The sequence below is a fragment of the Gossypium hirsutum genome, chromosome A11, assembly GCF_007990345.1.
Source record: "Gossypium hirsutum isolate 1008001.06 chromosome A11, Gossypium_hirsutum_v2.1, whole genome shotgun sequence".
Lineage (NCBI taxonomy): Eukaryota > Viridiplantae > Streptophyta > Magnoliopsida > Malvales > Malvaceae > Gossypium > Gossypium hirsutum.
The window spans coordinates 91,614,889-91,632,684 of NC_053434.1; the positions used below are offsets into that span (position 1 = coordinate 91,614,889).

General features: G+C 35.1%; 1 protein-coding gene across 1 annotated transcript; it reads left to right on the forward strand.

Annotated features, from left to right (window-relative positions):
* Nucleotides 1-10,665: 10,665 nt before the first annotated feature.
* Nucleotides 10,666-12,204, forward strand: LOC107891104 (transcription factor MYB46-like). Its single transcript, NM_001326783.1, is given in 3 exon segments — nt 10,666-11,128; nt 11,383-11,817; nt 11,951-12,204. Coding segments are annotated over 3 exon segments (1,152 nt in total).
* Nucleotides 12,205-17,796: the final 5,592 nt, after the last annotated feature.

Below are 17,796 nucleotides of genomic sequence, written 5' to 3' on the forward strand. Positions count from 1 at the left end.
AAAAAGATTAATGCAAATGCAAAATGCACACCATTTAAAGACAGACTTAAAGAAATAAAATACAAAATCAGAACTGCACACATTCAAATGCCCAAAATCAGAATCAGATATGACATAACATCAATTAACACTCAACCGAATCACTTAATTAGAGTTATAATTAAAAATAACGCACAAGTCCAGGTGGAAACAAAGTTCCGACCACCTTTACAAAGACCTAGCCAAGGGTCAGAACACACAGAATCATAACCAAATAAAAAATAGACACAGTACAAAATTTGGCGGCATAAGGCCACAAGGCCGTGTGCTCTAGCTATGTGGGGGTCTACACACCTATGTGAAGGCCACATATGCCCGTGTAAAGGAGGCACACATCCGTATAAACAGTCCATGTAACTCACTGTCTAAAAGATCTAAAAATTAATAGCAGAGGAGACACGACCATGTGGAAAGCTCACATGCCCTTGTGGGGACACATGCCCGTATGGCAACAAAATTGGCCCAAAGGCCCTAATTCTCAATTCTATAGGGCCATGTGAACCATCCATGTTATGGCACACACCCGTGTTGCCACCCTTGTGGTCACAAAACCATACTAGAACTCGTTGTAGAACGTGCATTTGCTCTCGAAACGGCTACCCAAGCACTGTTAACCTAATAACACAGCAAAAAACCCACAATATTTCAAGCAACATCCCAACAATTGACACTTCGATTGATAATTTTTTAGAGATACACCACATATGTCGAATTTCACTTAACTAAATCACAATTTCGACAATGAAAAGAAAGAGTTACCGAACCCACTCATGAATTCGCAAATCCAAACACTAACGAAGATCAAAATGCCTCCCCAACACAATTTCCCCTCGCTCGAATCCTTGAATCACCCGAACACCAAATAAAATGAAAGAAAATAGCCGAAGAGAAGATGAAAGTGCAGAGAGAAGAGGAGCACAACAGACGTCAGTTTTTTTGAAAGAGAGAGATACCAATTTTGATAAAAAAATAAAATAAAAATAATTAATATCCCCCCAAAATCAATGCATGATTTCTTACTAACCCGATCTCAACTACCCATTCTCTCATCCACTTAACAGACTTCAAAACCCATTCGAACTCTCTTTTACATAGCCGTGACAAAAATAAACATCCACCCCCGCACGAGGAATCGAACACATGACCCTAAGCTAAACTAACACACAACCAACCATCAGACCAGCAGGCTCATCTTGAAACTAGAATGCAGAATCAAATACAATTGTTCATTCTAGCCACTGACCCTACCTACAAATCACAGAACTTCTAACCCTAAAATCTGAGGTGTTACAACTCACCTCCTACAAGAAATTTCATCCCAGAAATTTCCAACTTACAGATAGCCGTCTAAACACAAAATTCACCATTATGCTCCCGTTGCACACTCTAATCCCGAACACTACCATACTATACTTCCATACCTCACACACCTAACCCGAACATCTATCCCATAAACCAGATCAACATACTTACATACATGGACACTCGAACCCAAACCTCAAACACACATCCAGAACACTTAGTCACTAAAGTAGATTCATATTTATCCTATCACAGACACAAATTTTATTCGACGAATAAACATCAATATCATTCAAATAAATAACACACAGAATCACAACCACCTACAACCATACCTGTATCAATTTCATCACGAACACTCCCTAATTCGATGCTCCGTGAAACCGCATCTAAGACACGCTCCCAACTTCTTCCAACAGTCACCCGAATAGTGCTTCTTACAGTGCCCACAAACCAATACGCTCGCCCCATTACCAGAACCATCCCATAACCTTTACAAATTCCCAACTGCATTCTTATATGCTTCGCAGAACAAGGCTCCAACCTTAAAAGACTACGATCCCTTTTCTTCCTATAATCCACACACCTACCTTAAACTAACTCTCTATTCCTCTCTAAACTAGCCTCAAAGACTTTCTCTAACACCTTTCTCACCACCCAAGTCAATGCCTCGATACCAACCTCCGGGTTATCGCTACCTGAAGTTGGCAGAACCGTATTGACTTCTGACCACTGGACAAACATATGTCCCGGAGAAGCAAATGACTCTTCGAAAGTCTCACCAGATTGACCCTCACGATCACGCTTACCATTAGAATCCATATCGGTCTTGCGACTAACTTAGAGTACCTACATTGTCAGAAAACAAACACAAAATAAATACGAAAATCTATATTTCTAATCTTACAATTTTAAATTACCACCCTGGACCAGCATCGAAGTCTCAGACATTTTATCTCTTCCAAATAAGTGAAACACACATAGTTTCAAAATACTATGGTACTGTTTATCAAAAAGAATAAAAATGAATACGCGCGCAGGCAGATACGTAAAAACATAGGCTGAGTTTTTATAAACCTAGCTCTGATACCACTAAATGTAACGCCTCAAAACCTGTCTAAAAGTTTTGACCGAATCCCAGAGGTCAAATTGATCACCGAAGTGATCGTAGGAAAATTTTGGTTCAATAAGTGAGAAAACAAACAATATTTAGGTTACAAAAAAAAATTCAATTATCAAATCCTGATATTTCAAAATACAGTTGTTTAATCCAAATAATGTCTACTTGCATTTAACACAAAATTTCATATCATAGAATTTAAGAAAGAACTTACAGTCCAAAACTGTTTACATAAACTCAGATTTACATAAAATGCTTTATTAACCAGTTTCAAAAACGTGACGCTTTCGAGACCTCTCGCATGCCAAGTCTAGCTACAGGAAACGAAAGTGTACTTGAAAGGGGAAATACTAAGGGGGTGAGCTATACGAGCTCAGTATGAGTTCAAAAACGATAGATAAATAAACACCAAAATGTCACAAATAAAAAAAATAAAGCTCAATGGCAATCTGATATACGAATAGTCTTCACAAACAAATCAAACGTGTAAGTATTGAAACACATCGATCTATAAACATTTAGTCCCATAATCAGACAGACAAACAGAATGCGGAATGAATGCAACAAGTAATAAAAACCCACCTAATCAGCCAAACACCTTCCCGTCTCCCAATCACACCCTCAAAAAGAGCTAATTACGCTCATCTAACTATGCACACCACATAGGACCTCGAAAGGCCCATCCAACCCTACACACCAAGTATGTGGACTCAGCTACTCAAAAGTTAATATGCAACAGAGCTGACATATATGTCATACTGTGTATTGCGGTAAACCACTGTACAGACATGCTACAGTTGAAGCTGTCATAACAGATCAGACTCCCTTCTCTTCGCAACCAAACTCAAAAAGATTAATGTAAATAAAAAATGCACACCATTTGAAGACAGACTTATAGAAACAAAGTACGAAATTAGAACTGCACACATTTAAATGCCCAAAATCAGAATCAAATATGACATAACATCAATTAACACTCAACCGAATCACTTAATTAGAGCTATGATTGCAAATAATGCACAAGTCCAGGCCGAAACAAAGTCCCGACCAACCTTACAAAGACCTATCCAAGGATCGGAACACGTAGAATCATAATTAGATCAAAAAAAGACAGTATAAAATTTGGTGACATAAGGCCACACGGTTGTGTGCCTGGTCAAATGGAAAAAACCCAGGCCGTGTGGGGGTCTACACGCCCATGTAAAGACCACACATGCCGTGTAGAGGGGGCACGCGCCAGTGTAAGTAGCTCATGTAACTCACTGTCCAAAAATTTTAAAAATTAATAGTAGAAGAGACACAACTGTGTGGAGAGCTCACACGTCCTTGTGAGGACACATGCTCGTGTGGTCAAATCGTGTGGTAGAAAAATTGGCCCTAAAGCCCTAATTCTCAATTCTACACGGTCATGTGAACCACCCATGTTGGGGCACACGCCCGTGTGGCCACCCTTGTGGTCACAAAAACACACTAGAACTCGCTGTAGAACGTGCATTTGCTCTCACTATTAACCCAATAACACACCAAAAACCCACAGTATTTCAAGCATAATCGCAACAATTGACATTTGGAATGATGATTTTTTAAAGATACACCAAATATGTCGAATTTCATTTAACTAAATCACAATTTCGACAATGAAAAGAAAGAGTTATCGACCCCACACTTGAATTCGTGATTCCAAACACCAACGAAAATCAGAATGCCTCCCCAACACAATTTCCCTTCGCTTGAATCCTTGAATCACCTGAACACCAAAAAAATGGAAAGGAAAAAGCCTAAGGAAAGACAAAAGTGTAGACAGAAGAGGAGCAAAACAGACGTCAGTTTTTTGAAAGAGAGAGAAACCAATTTTGATAAAAATAAAATAAAATAAAAAAATTAATATCCCCCCTAAATCAAGGCATGATTTCCTTCTAACCCGATCTTAACTACCTACTCTCTTATCCACTTACACATACTTCCAAACCCATTCGAACTCTCTTTCAGATAACTGTGGCAAAAATAAACATCTACGCCAACACGAAGATTCAAACAGAAGACCCCAAGCTAAACTAACACAAAACTAACCACTAGACCAACAACCCTATTTTGACAGTAAAACGTGGAAAAAAATTACAATTGTTCATTCTAGCCACTGACCCTACCTACAAATAACAGAACTTCAAACCTTAAAATTTGGGGTGTTACAAGTAAGTTCTTAAATATTATTTAATATTTACGAGACAAGTATGATTTTTAAAAAGGTTTTTGATTTGATAATTTATGTTATATAAATGATTTATTAAGTTTAAGTGGTTTTAGAAAATGAGGTATCGGGACCTTGTTTTTATAAACTGAGCAGTAAATATTTATAAAAAAATTTTAACGTTTCGATAATTAATTAATTAAAAAGGACCAAATTGAAGAAAAAAAAGAAGTGCATTCTCGGAACTCCGTTCCCGTAAATTAGACTCGTAAATATTTTTAATAAATATTTACAAAGCTAGTTATGTAATTAATTAGGTTTCGGTTAAGTGAATTTGCTTGAATTAAAAGTAATTAAGTTTAAGGACTAAATTGCATATAATGTGAAAGTTGAATTATAGATTAAAAAATAATTAAAGGGACTAAAGAATAATTAAAGGGACTAAAAAAACAATTATCCCTTATTCCATCAAGTGGAAAGTATTAGTAACTGTAAATTTATTTTATTATAATTATATAATATATATACTTAATAATTAAGTAAACATATTATAATATATATTTTAACTTAAATATTATAATATATATAAAATAAATTTACAGTTACTAATATCGCCCACTTAATAGAATAAGGTATAATTGCTTCTTTAGTCCCTTTAATTATTCTTTAATCTATAATTCAACTTTCACCCTATATGCAATTTAGTCCTTAAACTTAATTACTTTTAATTCAAGCAATTTCACTCATCCGAAACCTAATTAATTACAGAACTAGCTTCGTAAATATTTATAATAAATATTTACGAGTCTAATTTATAGGAACGGAGTCCCGGGAATGCATTTCTTTTTTCTTCAATTTGGTCCTTTTTAATTAATTAACTATCAAAACGTTAAAATTTCTTAACGAAACTTTAATACCACCTTAATGGCACTCCTTAAATATTTTTATAAATATTTACAGCTTATTTTATAAAAAAAAAGTCCCAATACCTCATTTTCTAAAACCACTTGAACTTAATAAATCATTTATATAACATAAATTATCAAATCAAGAACCTTTTTAAAAATCACACTTGTCTCGTAAATGTTTTGCGAACTTACTCATCGGATTTGGTGGCCTCGAAACCACTATTTTCGATATCACTGAAAAACAGATTGTTACAACTTTTCCCCATTTACGAAAATTTCGTCCTCGAAATTTCTTACCTAAACTTAACTGAATACCTCTGATGTTCTCCTGTCATCACTTTATCATTAGGAGTATAACTACCGAGAAATTCCCAGTAATCGTCTATCGAAACATAATCGAGAAATCTAGATTATCAAACTCTAACTGATGCTTCTGACGTGGTTTTATCTTTAACTTTTAACTAATATTTGTTCCCCTTTTTCTAGGAAAGTGTCTAGCAATATCATTTTACACAAGTGCGATAACTTCAAAATCGGGGCGACTTTAACCCATAATAACATTTCCCAATTAGAGCTGACCTGATAGATATATTTCTGTATCAAGTCTTTTAGAATCTGAATTTCTCATTCTGACTATCCGTCTATTTACCCATGAATGCACAAGATTTATTCTCGGACCTGAGGATAGACTCAAATGCGTATAACTCAATTAACTTTTCAAATAATAACTCACTCTAATTAAAACAACAGAGTCAATTTTATCTATCAGATAATAACATTTTAGAATAATCTCTTCTTCTTGTTGTCAAGACAACATAGACATATAATCTATCACAATTCACTCAGAATATTAATAAAAAATCTTAAAAACTGTATTAACTTTAACGAAATATAACATCCCGTTTTAACCTGTTGACATTAATCAAGATTACCTGAAGAATGAAAACCAATATACAAGGTTGAGCTCAATCTTCCACTCTCTACTCTTTTGTCGATGTCAACCCTTTCATGAAAGCTAGAAAGGGATTATATATAATAAAGTTATTTCAATTATTAACATTGAAGCTTTGAACTATATCAAAGCCATACCATCAGATAGATTAAAAACCATAGTGCTATAATAGGACTGACATTTCAACCATATAGATAGAACAATACCTCAACATCAATAGTTCACTCCAAAATAGAAGAGGAAAACCGAAAGTAGTCCCAATAACAACTAGTATAGTAATACAACTTCTATCATTTGAGATCCATATCACTGAGCTCTCATGATCGAACAAGGATTTATAACAGTAATAAATGTAATTACCTTCAGCCAATGAATATCTTTTACAAATGAACCATGTTTGATAGATAATATTAAAGCATAAGAATAACAAGAAAACCGAGATAATGAATTCCAAGATGTGAAGCTATACTGAATTTTCGAGAATAAAAACTATATTGAATGATAAAAAGATCGATGATATCCCAGATAAAGTCCAGAAGAAGAATATCACTCATACGCACTAGAAAAAGTTGTGATAAAGACAATGTAAATTGCATATATGCAATTTAGAGTATCAACCAGTAGAAATAGAAAATAGCATCATATGAGTCTTATCATCAAGTCTTCTATTGAACATAATGGATTAGAAAACCAAAGAAAGATAAAGCAATGCTGATTATGAATCAACCAGACTAACAATAATTCCGTCTAACATTATAATTAGTTAGCCTTTCTATATGATAAGAATCACATCTGAAAATTAACAATTACATATATCTTTGAGCATAAAAAAACATATAGAATACCCAGAGGTGATCACTGTAAAATACTCAACTATAACAGCTATATTTTGATATCCTTGCAATTTCAACACTATCCCACTGACTACTACAATTTGATTGGTTTACGACTTGGATATTATATAACATGAAATGTTTGAAATTTCTATTTGTTTGATCTGTACACTCCTGTAATACTTCGTAACCTAATTCTGGTGATGGATACGGGTTAGGGGTGTTACATTAAAGATATTAAACCATTGCACCTGGAAACATACTTATCCATGTAGTATTCGCCATTCTTCTATCTAGTCACTCTCTAATATTTGTTTTTGGTAAATTATCCCTTTCCCATGTAAACCAAACCCCATAATATCCAACATCCATTAACTAACTTTCCTCCATAACCCCTCTAAAAACTTTCATTCTCCTTTCATCTCTTGGCACCTCCTAACTTTTTTAAAGGAGTACACTATTTTATTAAAATCACCACATACTAACCGAGGGAGCTCTTGAGAGCAACCTAAATTTCTTAGCAAATTCCACGAATCATCTCTAATATGCGCATAAGGCGTCCCATAAAATCTTGTAAACCTTTATTGTTTTCCTTCATCACTTTCTTGAATCTCAACGTCAACATGAATACTCAAGAAACTTCTGAGATTAATTTTAACATTCTCCTTACATGCTAGACAAAAACCTCCTCTTGAACCATCAGCCAAAACTTCAATGCCATTTGAAAAACCACACCTTTGTCGCACGTTTCCCATTCACACGTTACTGATCTTAGTCTCCATAAAGAAGACCACCTAGGGATTATAAATCTTCAGCATATGTCGAAGTCGTTTAATAGCCCGTGGGCTCCCCAACCCATGAACTTTCCAACTAATCATTTTTATTGCGACCGGTCGACTTACCCCTTGGCAGTTACCGATAAAAAGTGATTTTGTCTCATTTATCTCTTTTCTCTAACCACCAGTAGACCTAGTTCTTTCCCAATGCTATAATCTTCATCATCCCTTCTTGGCCTCTTCTTTCCATCACCTTATTCTATTGCGTAGTCTTCAGAGTCATGATCCATATCCAAATGACCTTGCATTTTTGAAAAATCCCCTTTCAAAGGCGATGTTAGGTTTAAGTTCTCTTCTAGATTCAACCCCAACATAGGATTAATGTGCTTTCCGAAGTCTCTTTCTTCCCCTTTCCCCTTCCCCTCAAATTTGTTATCCTGAATCAAAACTCCCTGGATTATTTCCTCTATTCACCCCTTCTCCTTCTTCTCACAACCACACACTGTTCATCGTGAGAACTCTCACGGATTGGGCATTTAAAGATAGATCCTATCTCATTTCAACTACTTCTACTCCTAATACCATTCTAGCCTAACAAAAAGAATCATTGTGTCCCAAGCAACCACGGAAGAAGCAAAACAAGGTCAATCACTCATATTGAAAATTGACATATGAATAGTTCCCAAGTGAAAACATGACTTTCTTTTTGCTTTTCAAAGGGCGCCTAACATCCAATTGAACCCGTATACGTAAATAATTTCATAACCCCTTACCCAAGTTCATGCTATCATATTCTAAAAATTTCCAAAGAAAATGACATATTTGTCTTGTTAAAAAGTTAGTAAAAAACATCAGTGGTACATCATGAACTTGTGCCCAAAAATTCAAAAAGATTAGTGTCACCTGCAACAGATCATCCCTCTTCTCCAAGCGATGAATCATCAAAAAATGATTATTAAATGTCCATGGAGCCCATTTTTGTACCCGCTCCATGTCCATTTTGTGAAAAAAATTGAACAAAAACCTTTTCTCCCCAAATTTGATATTCGAACCCCTTCTGACAAGATGTCATAAATTTGCCATCATCCTTCTCATCGCCAAAAAGTAGGTAACACTTGATATAAGAAAACATCCTACTAGGCAAAACTCATATTTCTCCATTGCAAAATCAAGAACCTTCTGTGCTTGCAAAATCTCTTCTTCGTTATCGTCCAATGGTAAATCAGCCAATATGATTTGACAATAAAACAAAATCACTCCTGATTCAGAAGCACCGTCACCAAGATTTAAGAAAAACACAACTAAAACCTAGAAAAACCAAGAACATGCTAGAAACAGCAGACTAGAGACATGCTAGGGGAGCAGACACTTTTTTATTATGTATAATTTCTCTAAAAAAGAAAAAGAGAAATTAATGTGCCTCGTTGCAAATTTGAAGATAATAAATACATGAAACGCTAGTACTCTAGTTTTGAATGAGTTTAATTTTTCAAAGAGTAAAGCAATATACCTCGTTGAAAAGGACAGTGTATGTCTGTGTTGGATAATTAACAAACCCCTAATTAATTAATGGATAATTAATAGACTCCAAATTAATTGATAACGATTAAAATGAAAAATGATACAAATACTTTTTTTTTGTTATAAAAATGATACAAATACTTTAGATAAAATTAAGGATTCAATATCAAATCTTTGGTTTGGATAAGAGTAATTAACATCGTATCAGTAAATATATTATTTTTGTTTAATGTTGATACATTATAATTATCTATATATTTAAGTGTATCGTTTTAAATTTATCAGTAATATTTAAATTTTTAATCTACATTATAAGTGAATTATATATATTTATATGACAATGTTAATTTTAAAATTATCAATTATTAATTATAGATTTAGTTTTGAAGGTGAATTACAGATTTATATGTGGTTAATTTTCAAAGGCAATTAATTTGATCTGAATTATTATTATTTGGATTAAAAGTGATGTAAGAAATAAGAGTGTAACATAAACCTAAGATTTCATTGTTCACATGCATCGAGTTGAATTAATAAAATCCTTTACCAACTAAGTGATCTCTCTTTTTTAAGTTTGTTGTAACTTGTAACCCTTTTCTGTTTTTATAAATTTATTGATTGATGGAGAAAAGCAAAAGGGTGCTGAGAAAGAGACAAACAGATTCTGGTTTTGGACCAAACCCCGATGAGAAAGAGAAAATGAGTCACAGCCAACATCAATACCAACACTTTTCCAAACCAAAAACACCATTCCCACAGACACTGCGACACACACCACCACCCACACGAGCGGGTCTCGAGTTGCATGCAACCCCATCGTCCTCTTTCTATTATTTTAAATAAAATGAACTAATAACCTTGCCTCTTTTTAACCTTGATTTTTCCTTTCATTCTTCTCTGCCCCTTTCTCCTTAATCCCTCCCATGGTTGTCACAGCTAGCTAGCTACCTTCTTTCTTCTTTCCTCTTTAACTGGTCTTGTTTTTCTTGCTTTTCTTTTCTCGGTTTATCCTGGTTTTTGGTGACAATGAGTCTACCGAATCTAAATAATGATTTCGACTGCTGCTCTGGGGTGGTTAAAGAGATGAACTTTTTAGCTCCTCCTCCTATTCTTTCTCCTTCTGTGGAGAGAGATTCTACAAATCCTCAAATGGGGTTTCAGATTCCAAGCTCTTTGATGGAACAACACAATAAATGTTTGAGCTTTGAGCCATTAGAAAGCAGGGGAACCATGAGAACTGCTGCTTGTGATGGGAAAGATGGGGTTTTGGTTGTTAAGAAAAAGGGACTGGCTTTGAATTTGGGGGTTGAAGTTGATGATGTAAGCAATAAGAACTCAGGTGCTGTTGGTGGTACCAAAATTGGACACACTAAGCTTTGTTCTAGAGGCCATTGGAGAACAGCTGAAGATGCTAAGCTAAAGGAGCTTGTAGCTCAATATGGTCCTCAAAATTGGAACTTGATAGCTGAACATCTTGAAGGAAGATCAGGTAACTCAACGGAACTTTTATGTCAAACAAATTTACCAACAATTTTAACAAGTCCCCCCTTTTTTTTAGCTTGATCTTCACTAGACGAAAAGGAAAGTTTTTGTTGGTTTTTTATTTTTTTCTACATTTGTGAGGGAAGGTCTTAAACAATGCTTTGAATCTGATTGATGAAACCATCCAACCGATTAAAGTTCCATTTTGCTATCATTAGTTTTGCAAAAAAGTTGAAACTTGTTTATATATATGATTGGCAGGGAAGAGCTGTAGATTAAGATGGTTTAACCAGCTAGATCCAAGAATTAACAGGAAAGCTTTTAGTGATGAAGAAGAGGAGAGGCTGTTATCAGCACATAGGGTGTATGGAAACAAATGGGCAATGATTTCTAGACTGTTCCCTGGCAGGACTGATAATGCAGTAAAGAACCATTGGCATGTTATAATGGCTAGGAAACATAGAGAGCAATCTAGCTTTTATAGAAGGAGAAAGCCTTGTTCTTCTTCTTTTGCTTCTCAAGCAGTCCCTAAAGGACTGGATGTGACTTTTCAAAACAATGCTTGCAGTGATCAATCAACACTTTCCAGCAACATAGATGAATCTGCCTCTACTTGCACTGATCTATGCCTCACTCCCTCATCAGCTGAAGTACCCCTTGGATTTTTCTCCAGTTTCAGTCCTGTTCTTCAAATGGGTATGTTTACTTTTTCCTATTTTTATCAAAAGTTACACTGATCATTTACTTTTTCATGGTGGGTTGTGATTTTTTTTTTATCTCATCTTAAAACAGTAATAAGAGTTGTGAATGTAACTTTTTTGTATTGCAGGTCCATCACGTACCAAAGAAAATGGGGATTTTGGGAAGCTTTATGGCAGTGGCAATGTGTTATACCAACAACAAGGACTAATGGGAGTGGCTAATGGTGTGGACCAATCTACTCACTCATCAGACTCAGAAGTTACAGCAGCCGAGTCAGTGGGCACAAATAAGACCAACCATTCCATAGAAAGTGAAGATGGAAATGAGAAGAAGATCCACAACATGCGCTTCATTGATTTTCTTGGAGTTGGAGCTTCTTGAACACCATCAGCTCTCTATTTTTTTGGAGATTAAAACTAAAGGTATCCTGCTGAAAACAGTGGAAAAAATAGAACAGAAGTTTTGTTAGGCAGTTGAAATTATGGGCAAAAAATGGGAGCTATAGTCCTTGTTTGTATAGTTTAGTTTTCCATGGATGAAGAAAAAAAGGAACTATAGTAGAGAGAGAGAGAGAGTTCTAACTTTAAGCAATTATTTATAATAAATAAATCTTCAAAACTCTTTTATTTGCATTAGTTTTGGTTTTGGAATTATCCAAGCAAACGGCTGTTAGTTTGCCCCTCTCATTGAACATTAGAATTGCTGCATCCATTTTTCAGTTAATTGGTCAAACCTTATCGACTTGTTTACTCACTCATTCAACTTGATTGAGATAATTTAGCAAGTTTGTGGTGGGAGATTTTTGTCCCGTTTGGTTAAAACTATAATAGAGATATTGTGTTAAGAGTCGGATTCCATTCTCTTTCTTTATTTAAAAAATTAAGTAAATTTGTATCATTAAATCAAACAGCAAATTGATTCTTTTATTAAAAATTTCATTCATTTATATGGCTAAAAATCGGTTCATGTACATTAGCATGATATACAAGTGACATGACATATATTACTGTTTGGTTATGCAATCTGTAACACCCCTTACCCGAGACCGTTTCCGGAATCGAGTACGAGATGTCATCCAATTTAACTTACCGATTCGGAGCATAAAAATTTGCTTTTAAAATTAAATTCACTGTTCATAACAACACTGTCCACCTGCGCAACTGTCACTAATTTAATTATAACTTGAGTTACGAAACTCAAAATTTAAATCCGTAAATTTTCCGTGAAACTAGACTCATATTCCTACTTAGCATAAAATTTTCAGAATTTTTGACTTAGCACATTAGTACAGTTTATTCATTAAAGTATCCCCTGTTTCACAGCTCGACAGATCTGACCTCTTGGCGCTAAAAATCAAATATCTAATTGTACAGAATTCATATAAGGTTACCATTAATTTATTTTGAAAATAGACTCACTAAGGAATCTAAACATATAAATTATGATCTATAATTATTTCTGTACAATTTATAATGATTTTCTAAAGTTAGAACAGGGGACTTCAAAAACCATTCTGACCCTGTCTCACTAAAATTTAAATATCTCAAAATATAAAATTCCTTTGCCTACACCTTTTCTTTCATGTAAAAATAGACTTGATAAGCTTTAATTCTATATATCATTCACCCTCTAATTCCATTTCTACTATTTATGGTGATTTTTCACATTCACGTCACTGCTGCTGTCAAAGAAACTGCTTCTTTGAATTAGTTACCATTTAAACATACATAACTCCAAAACATATTCTTTAATAACTACTTCAATAGCTAACATTAGCCATATCATTTGGACATGCTCAAAATGATTAAGACTCTATACATGCCATAGTTTAAACATTTTGAAAAGCACATAATACCGAGATGGTTATGATAGTGTGATACGAGCTCCGACGGTCCACTATTCGATCAAGTTCAAATCACTATAAAACAAAGGAAAGAAAGAGATGTGTAAGCTATAAATAGCTTAGTAAGTTACATGTAAACAATAATTACTCAATTAATAATTAACACTTTTAACATATAACTAATCAAAACATTTCTTAGCAATTTCCATCACTTACACATACACAATCTTACCAATTCACTTGCATATACATTTTCACACTTAACATTTCATATTCACTTTAATTCATTATTAATCCCGTTGAACACTTGGAATATACACGGATACGTAGAGATTTAGAACATAAGTGCCACACTGATATGTAGCCGAAGCTACCACTGATATGTAGCCGAAGCTACCACTGGATGTAGCCAAAGCTACCACTGAAATGTAGCCGAAGCTACCACTGATCAATAACACTGGAAATGTCCACGGGTCTGCTCACACAAGCTGTCAGGTGTCTGTAACACATGCTAGATCACCCAGCACCCGGGACTCACTGTAACACTGTAACACTGGTCTCTAGTGACATGTCACTTGTATCCAATTCTATTCCTAAGTTCAACCGGGAATTTACACTTAACACTTTATTTTCAACACTTTATCACTTGAATAATTCATGAACAACTTTCCTTCCACATTCAATATTAATTCACATATCAAATCTAATTCACAATTTATACAAATATAACTATTATTTACATATAACTTACCTCGGATGCAAAACGACTATTTTTGTAATTTAGTCGATAACTTTCTCTTTTCCCTGATCACTTGCACTATTTCTTCTTTCTTGATCTATATTAACACAATTTAATACATTTTATCAATATTCCATTCAAATACAATTCATACACAACATTTTGACACATTTACATTTTTCCCCATAACTTTTCAAAAATTCCACTTTTGTCCCTAAGCTCGTAAAAATAAAATTCTCTAAATTCTTAAATTTCAAACTTCACTAAATCATATTTCATGCTCATAACGGCCTCAATTTCACAAAATCATAACTTTATGCACACTTTACCATCTTTCACGATTTAGCCCTTTTTCAACATTTTTCATTGAAATTCATCTAGTAAAACTTGTAATTAACACACTTCGCAGAACGAGGTTCCAACCTCGGAAAACTGCGATCTCTTTTCTTCCCACAATCCACACAACTAGCCTGAAGGGTTTCACTATTCTCCCTTATCCTAGCCTCGAACACCTTCTCTAATATTACCTTCACTACCCGAGTCAATGCTTTAGTACCAAGCTCTGGGTTATCGCTACTCGAAATTGACAGAATTGTACTGTCCTCCAACTCCTGAATGGATACACGTCTTGGAGAAGTAGACGACTCCTCGCGACCTTACTTACCTTCAAAATTCATATCAGTCCTGTGGTTAACTTAAGATATCTACACTTTCAGAAAGCAAACACAAAATAAGTACAAGAATCTACATTTTTAATCTTACAGTTTCAAATTTCTACCTGAACCAGCATCGGAGTATCAGACAGTTCATTTTCGTAAAATATTTTCTGAAATACAAATAATTTCATCTTTTTGTGGTAAAGTTTCTAAAAACTTCCCATTTAAAATCAACTATGTGCGCACACGGATACGTAGAAACACATGCCGAGTTTTTGCAGACTTGGCTTTGATAACACTAAATGTAACACCCAAGACCCGGCCTAGAAGTTTAGACCGAATCTTGAATGTCACATTGGTCACTGAAGTAACCATAGTTAAATTTTACAAAACAAGTTCTCAAGTTAAACCTAAATATTTGATCGTTTAAAACCCAATATGTAAATTTACAATTAAGTAAAACATATAACCAATATTTATTAGACGGATAATAATCAAAACGGAAATTGTACCAAAACTTTTAAAAATCTTACATTTCAAAAATCGTTTAACCATATATAAACTGAAAATATATAAACCGATAATCTTTTATTTCTACCAAGACTGTCTAAGACCTACGCACACCGAGTCCAGCGTCAGAATTCAAAAAAATGTACCTAAAAAAGAAACAGTAAGGGGGGTGAGCTACTTGAGCTCAGTATGAGTTCGAAACAAGACTTGAGCAGAAATACAAAATTTAAATTAGTAGCACTACAGATTTTCAGTTACACACACTGTCAGAAAGCTCCATTGGAATTAACGTTCCAATAGAACTTATCAACCAGAGCACATCAAATTCACATAAAAACCCAGCATAAAAGTCGTTCATATGACAGAATACAGTTAACAAATATTACAGTCAAAACCTACAGATAGATGCAGATGAAATGCAGTGAGATAAAAACCCACCCATCCTACCAACACACCTCTCCATCCCCTAATCACACCCCAAAAGAGTTGTTAAAGCTTGTCCAACCAAACACACCAATTAGGACCTCGGAAGGCCCATCTAACGCTACACGCCACATATATGGACTAAGCCACTCAGATAATAATACACAACATGTCTAGCGTATGTGCTGTACTGTGCAATGCGGTAGACTGCTGTACAGGCGAGTTGCAATTTAAACTGCCAGATCAGATAATGGTACGCAGCAGAGCTGCTGTGCGTACAATACTGTGTAATGCGGTAATCCGCTGTACAGACATATTGTAGTGAAACTGTCAGATCAAACAATAGTATGTAGTAAAGCTGACGCATGAGCGGTACAATGCGATAAATCGCTGTACGTATAAATTTGCAGTTACACTGCCAACTCAAAACAGATGCAGTCTTCCTTCTCTTTACAACCGAACCCAAAATACTTTATGCAAATGCATGAATGCATTCAAGCTCACAGAATAAAGAGATTTACATAGACAGTTAGACAGAACAAATAAACAACACACTCCACAGACCATATTCAAACTCACACATTACACACAATCATCACCGATATCGAGTCATGAACACCCTCACTAAACTTAGCTAAGGGTCGGAGCACACACCACTACATTTTCAGATAAAAAATGCACTTGGGACCAATATAAGTACCTTAGGATCACACGCCCATGTGCTCTGGCCGTGTGACTAAGGTATACGCCCATATGGACCAGGGATAGGCCGTGTAACTCTCTATTCGTTTGCACTAAATTTGAGTACAGGGCTGACACAGTAGTGTGAGGGTGTCACATGCTCGTGTGCCCACCAGACACGGCCGTGTGTCCAAAACACATGCCCGTGTAGAAACCCTAAATCCTCAAATTACCCACATGGCTGTGTGGTCAGGTCGTGTAGCATCAAATCACTCAAACCTTAATCCCAAAACTCACACGCCCGTGTGCCTGAGAAGCACGATCGTGTAAGAAACGATAAAATCCCCAAATCGACCACACAGCTGTATGGCACCCAAATCAGCCCGAAAACCGTGATTCTCAATTCCACACTACTGTGTGCATAGGCACACTCCAGTGTAGCCGCCCCTGTGGTCATGAAACCACATTAAAAATAGCCTGAAAAACCAAGTTTTCTGGTCACTAAAACGACCTTCAATCACGTCATTTCTAAAACCAACCATAACGCACTACCCTCTAGACGATTTCAATCAACACGAGCCTAACATGCCCAATTACCAATACGCTAAAAGATTGCTGAAATTCCACAGCAAATCAACAGTTTTGTAAATAAAATAAAGAAGTTTTGAATCCCACACCTGATTCAACGACTGAGGAGCGAGATTCTTAAAAATCCACAAGCAAACCCGATTTCAACAAGGAATTAAAAAGAAGAATATAGGAGAGGAAACAAAACCCCAAAAAGAAAAGAGAAGAAGAAAGTACCAAAAAAATTAAAATAAAGTAGAATAACAATAAAATGAAATAAAATAAAAAGTAAAAATTAAAATTAAAATAAATAGTTAAAATAAAATTTCAACTTAAAACAAAACCAAAATAAAACCGTATTTCAAACGCAAACACATATACTCAAACCCAGAACCCAAAGACAAATTATATACACAACCACCAAACCAACAAGCCCATTCTATCACTTATGCGCAAGACTAAACACAAAAGCACACCTTTCTCTCAGACCCTAACCACAAACATCAAAGCTTCTAACCCCCAAAATTCGGAGTGTTGCAACATCAATTGTCACT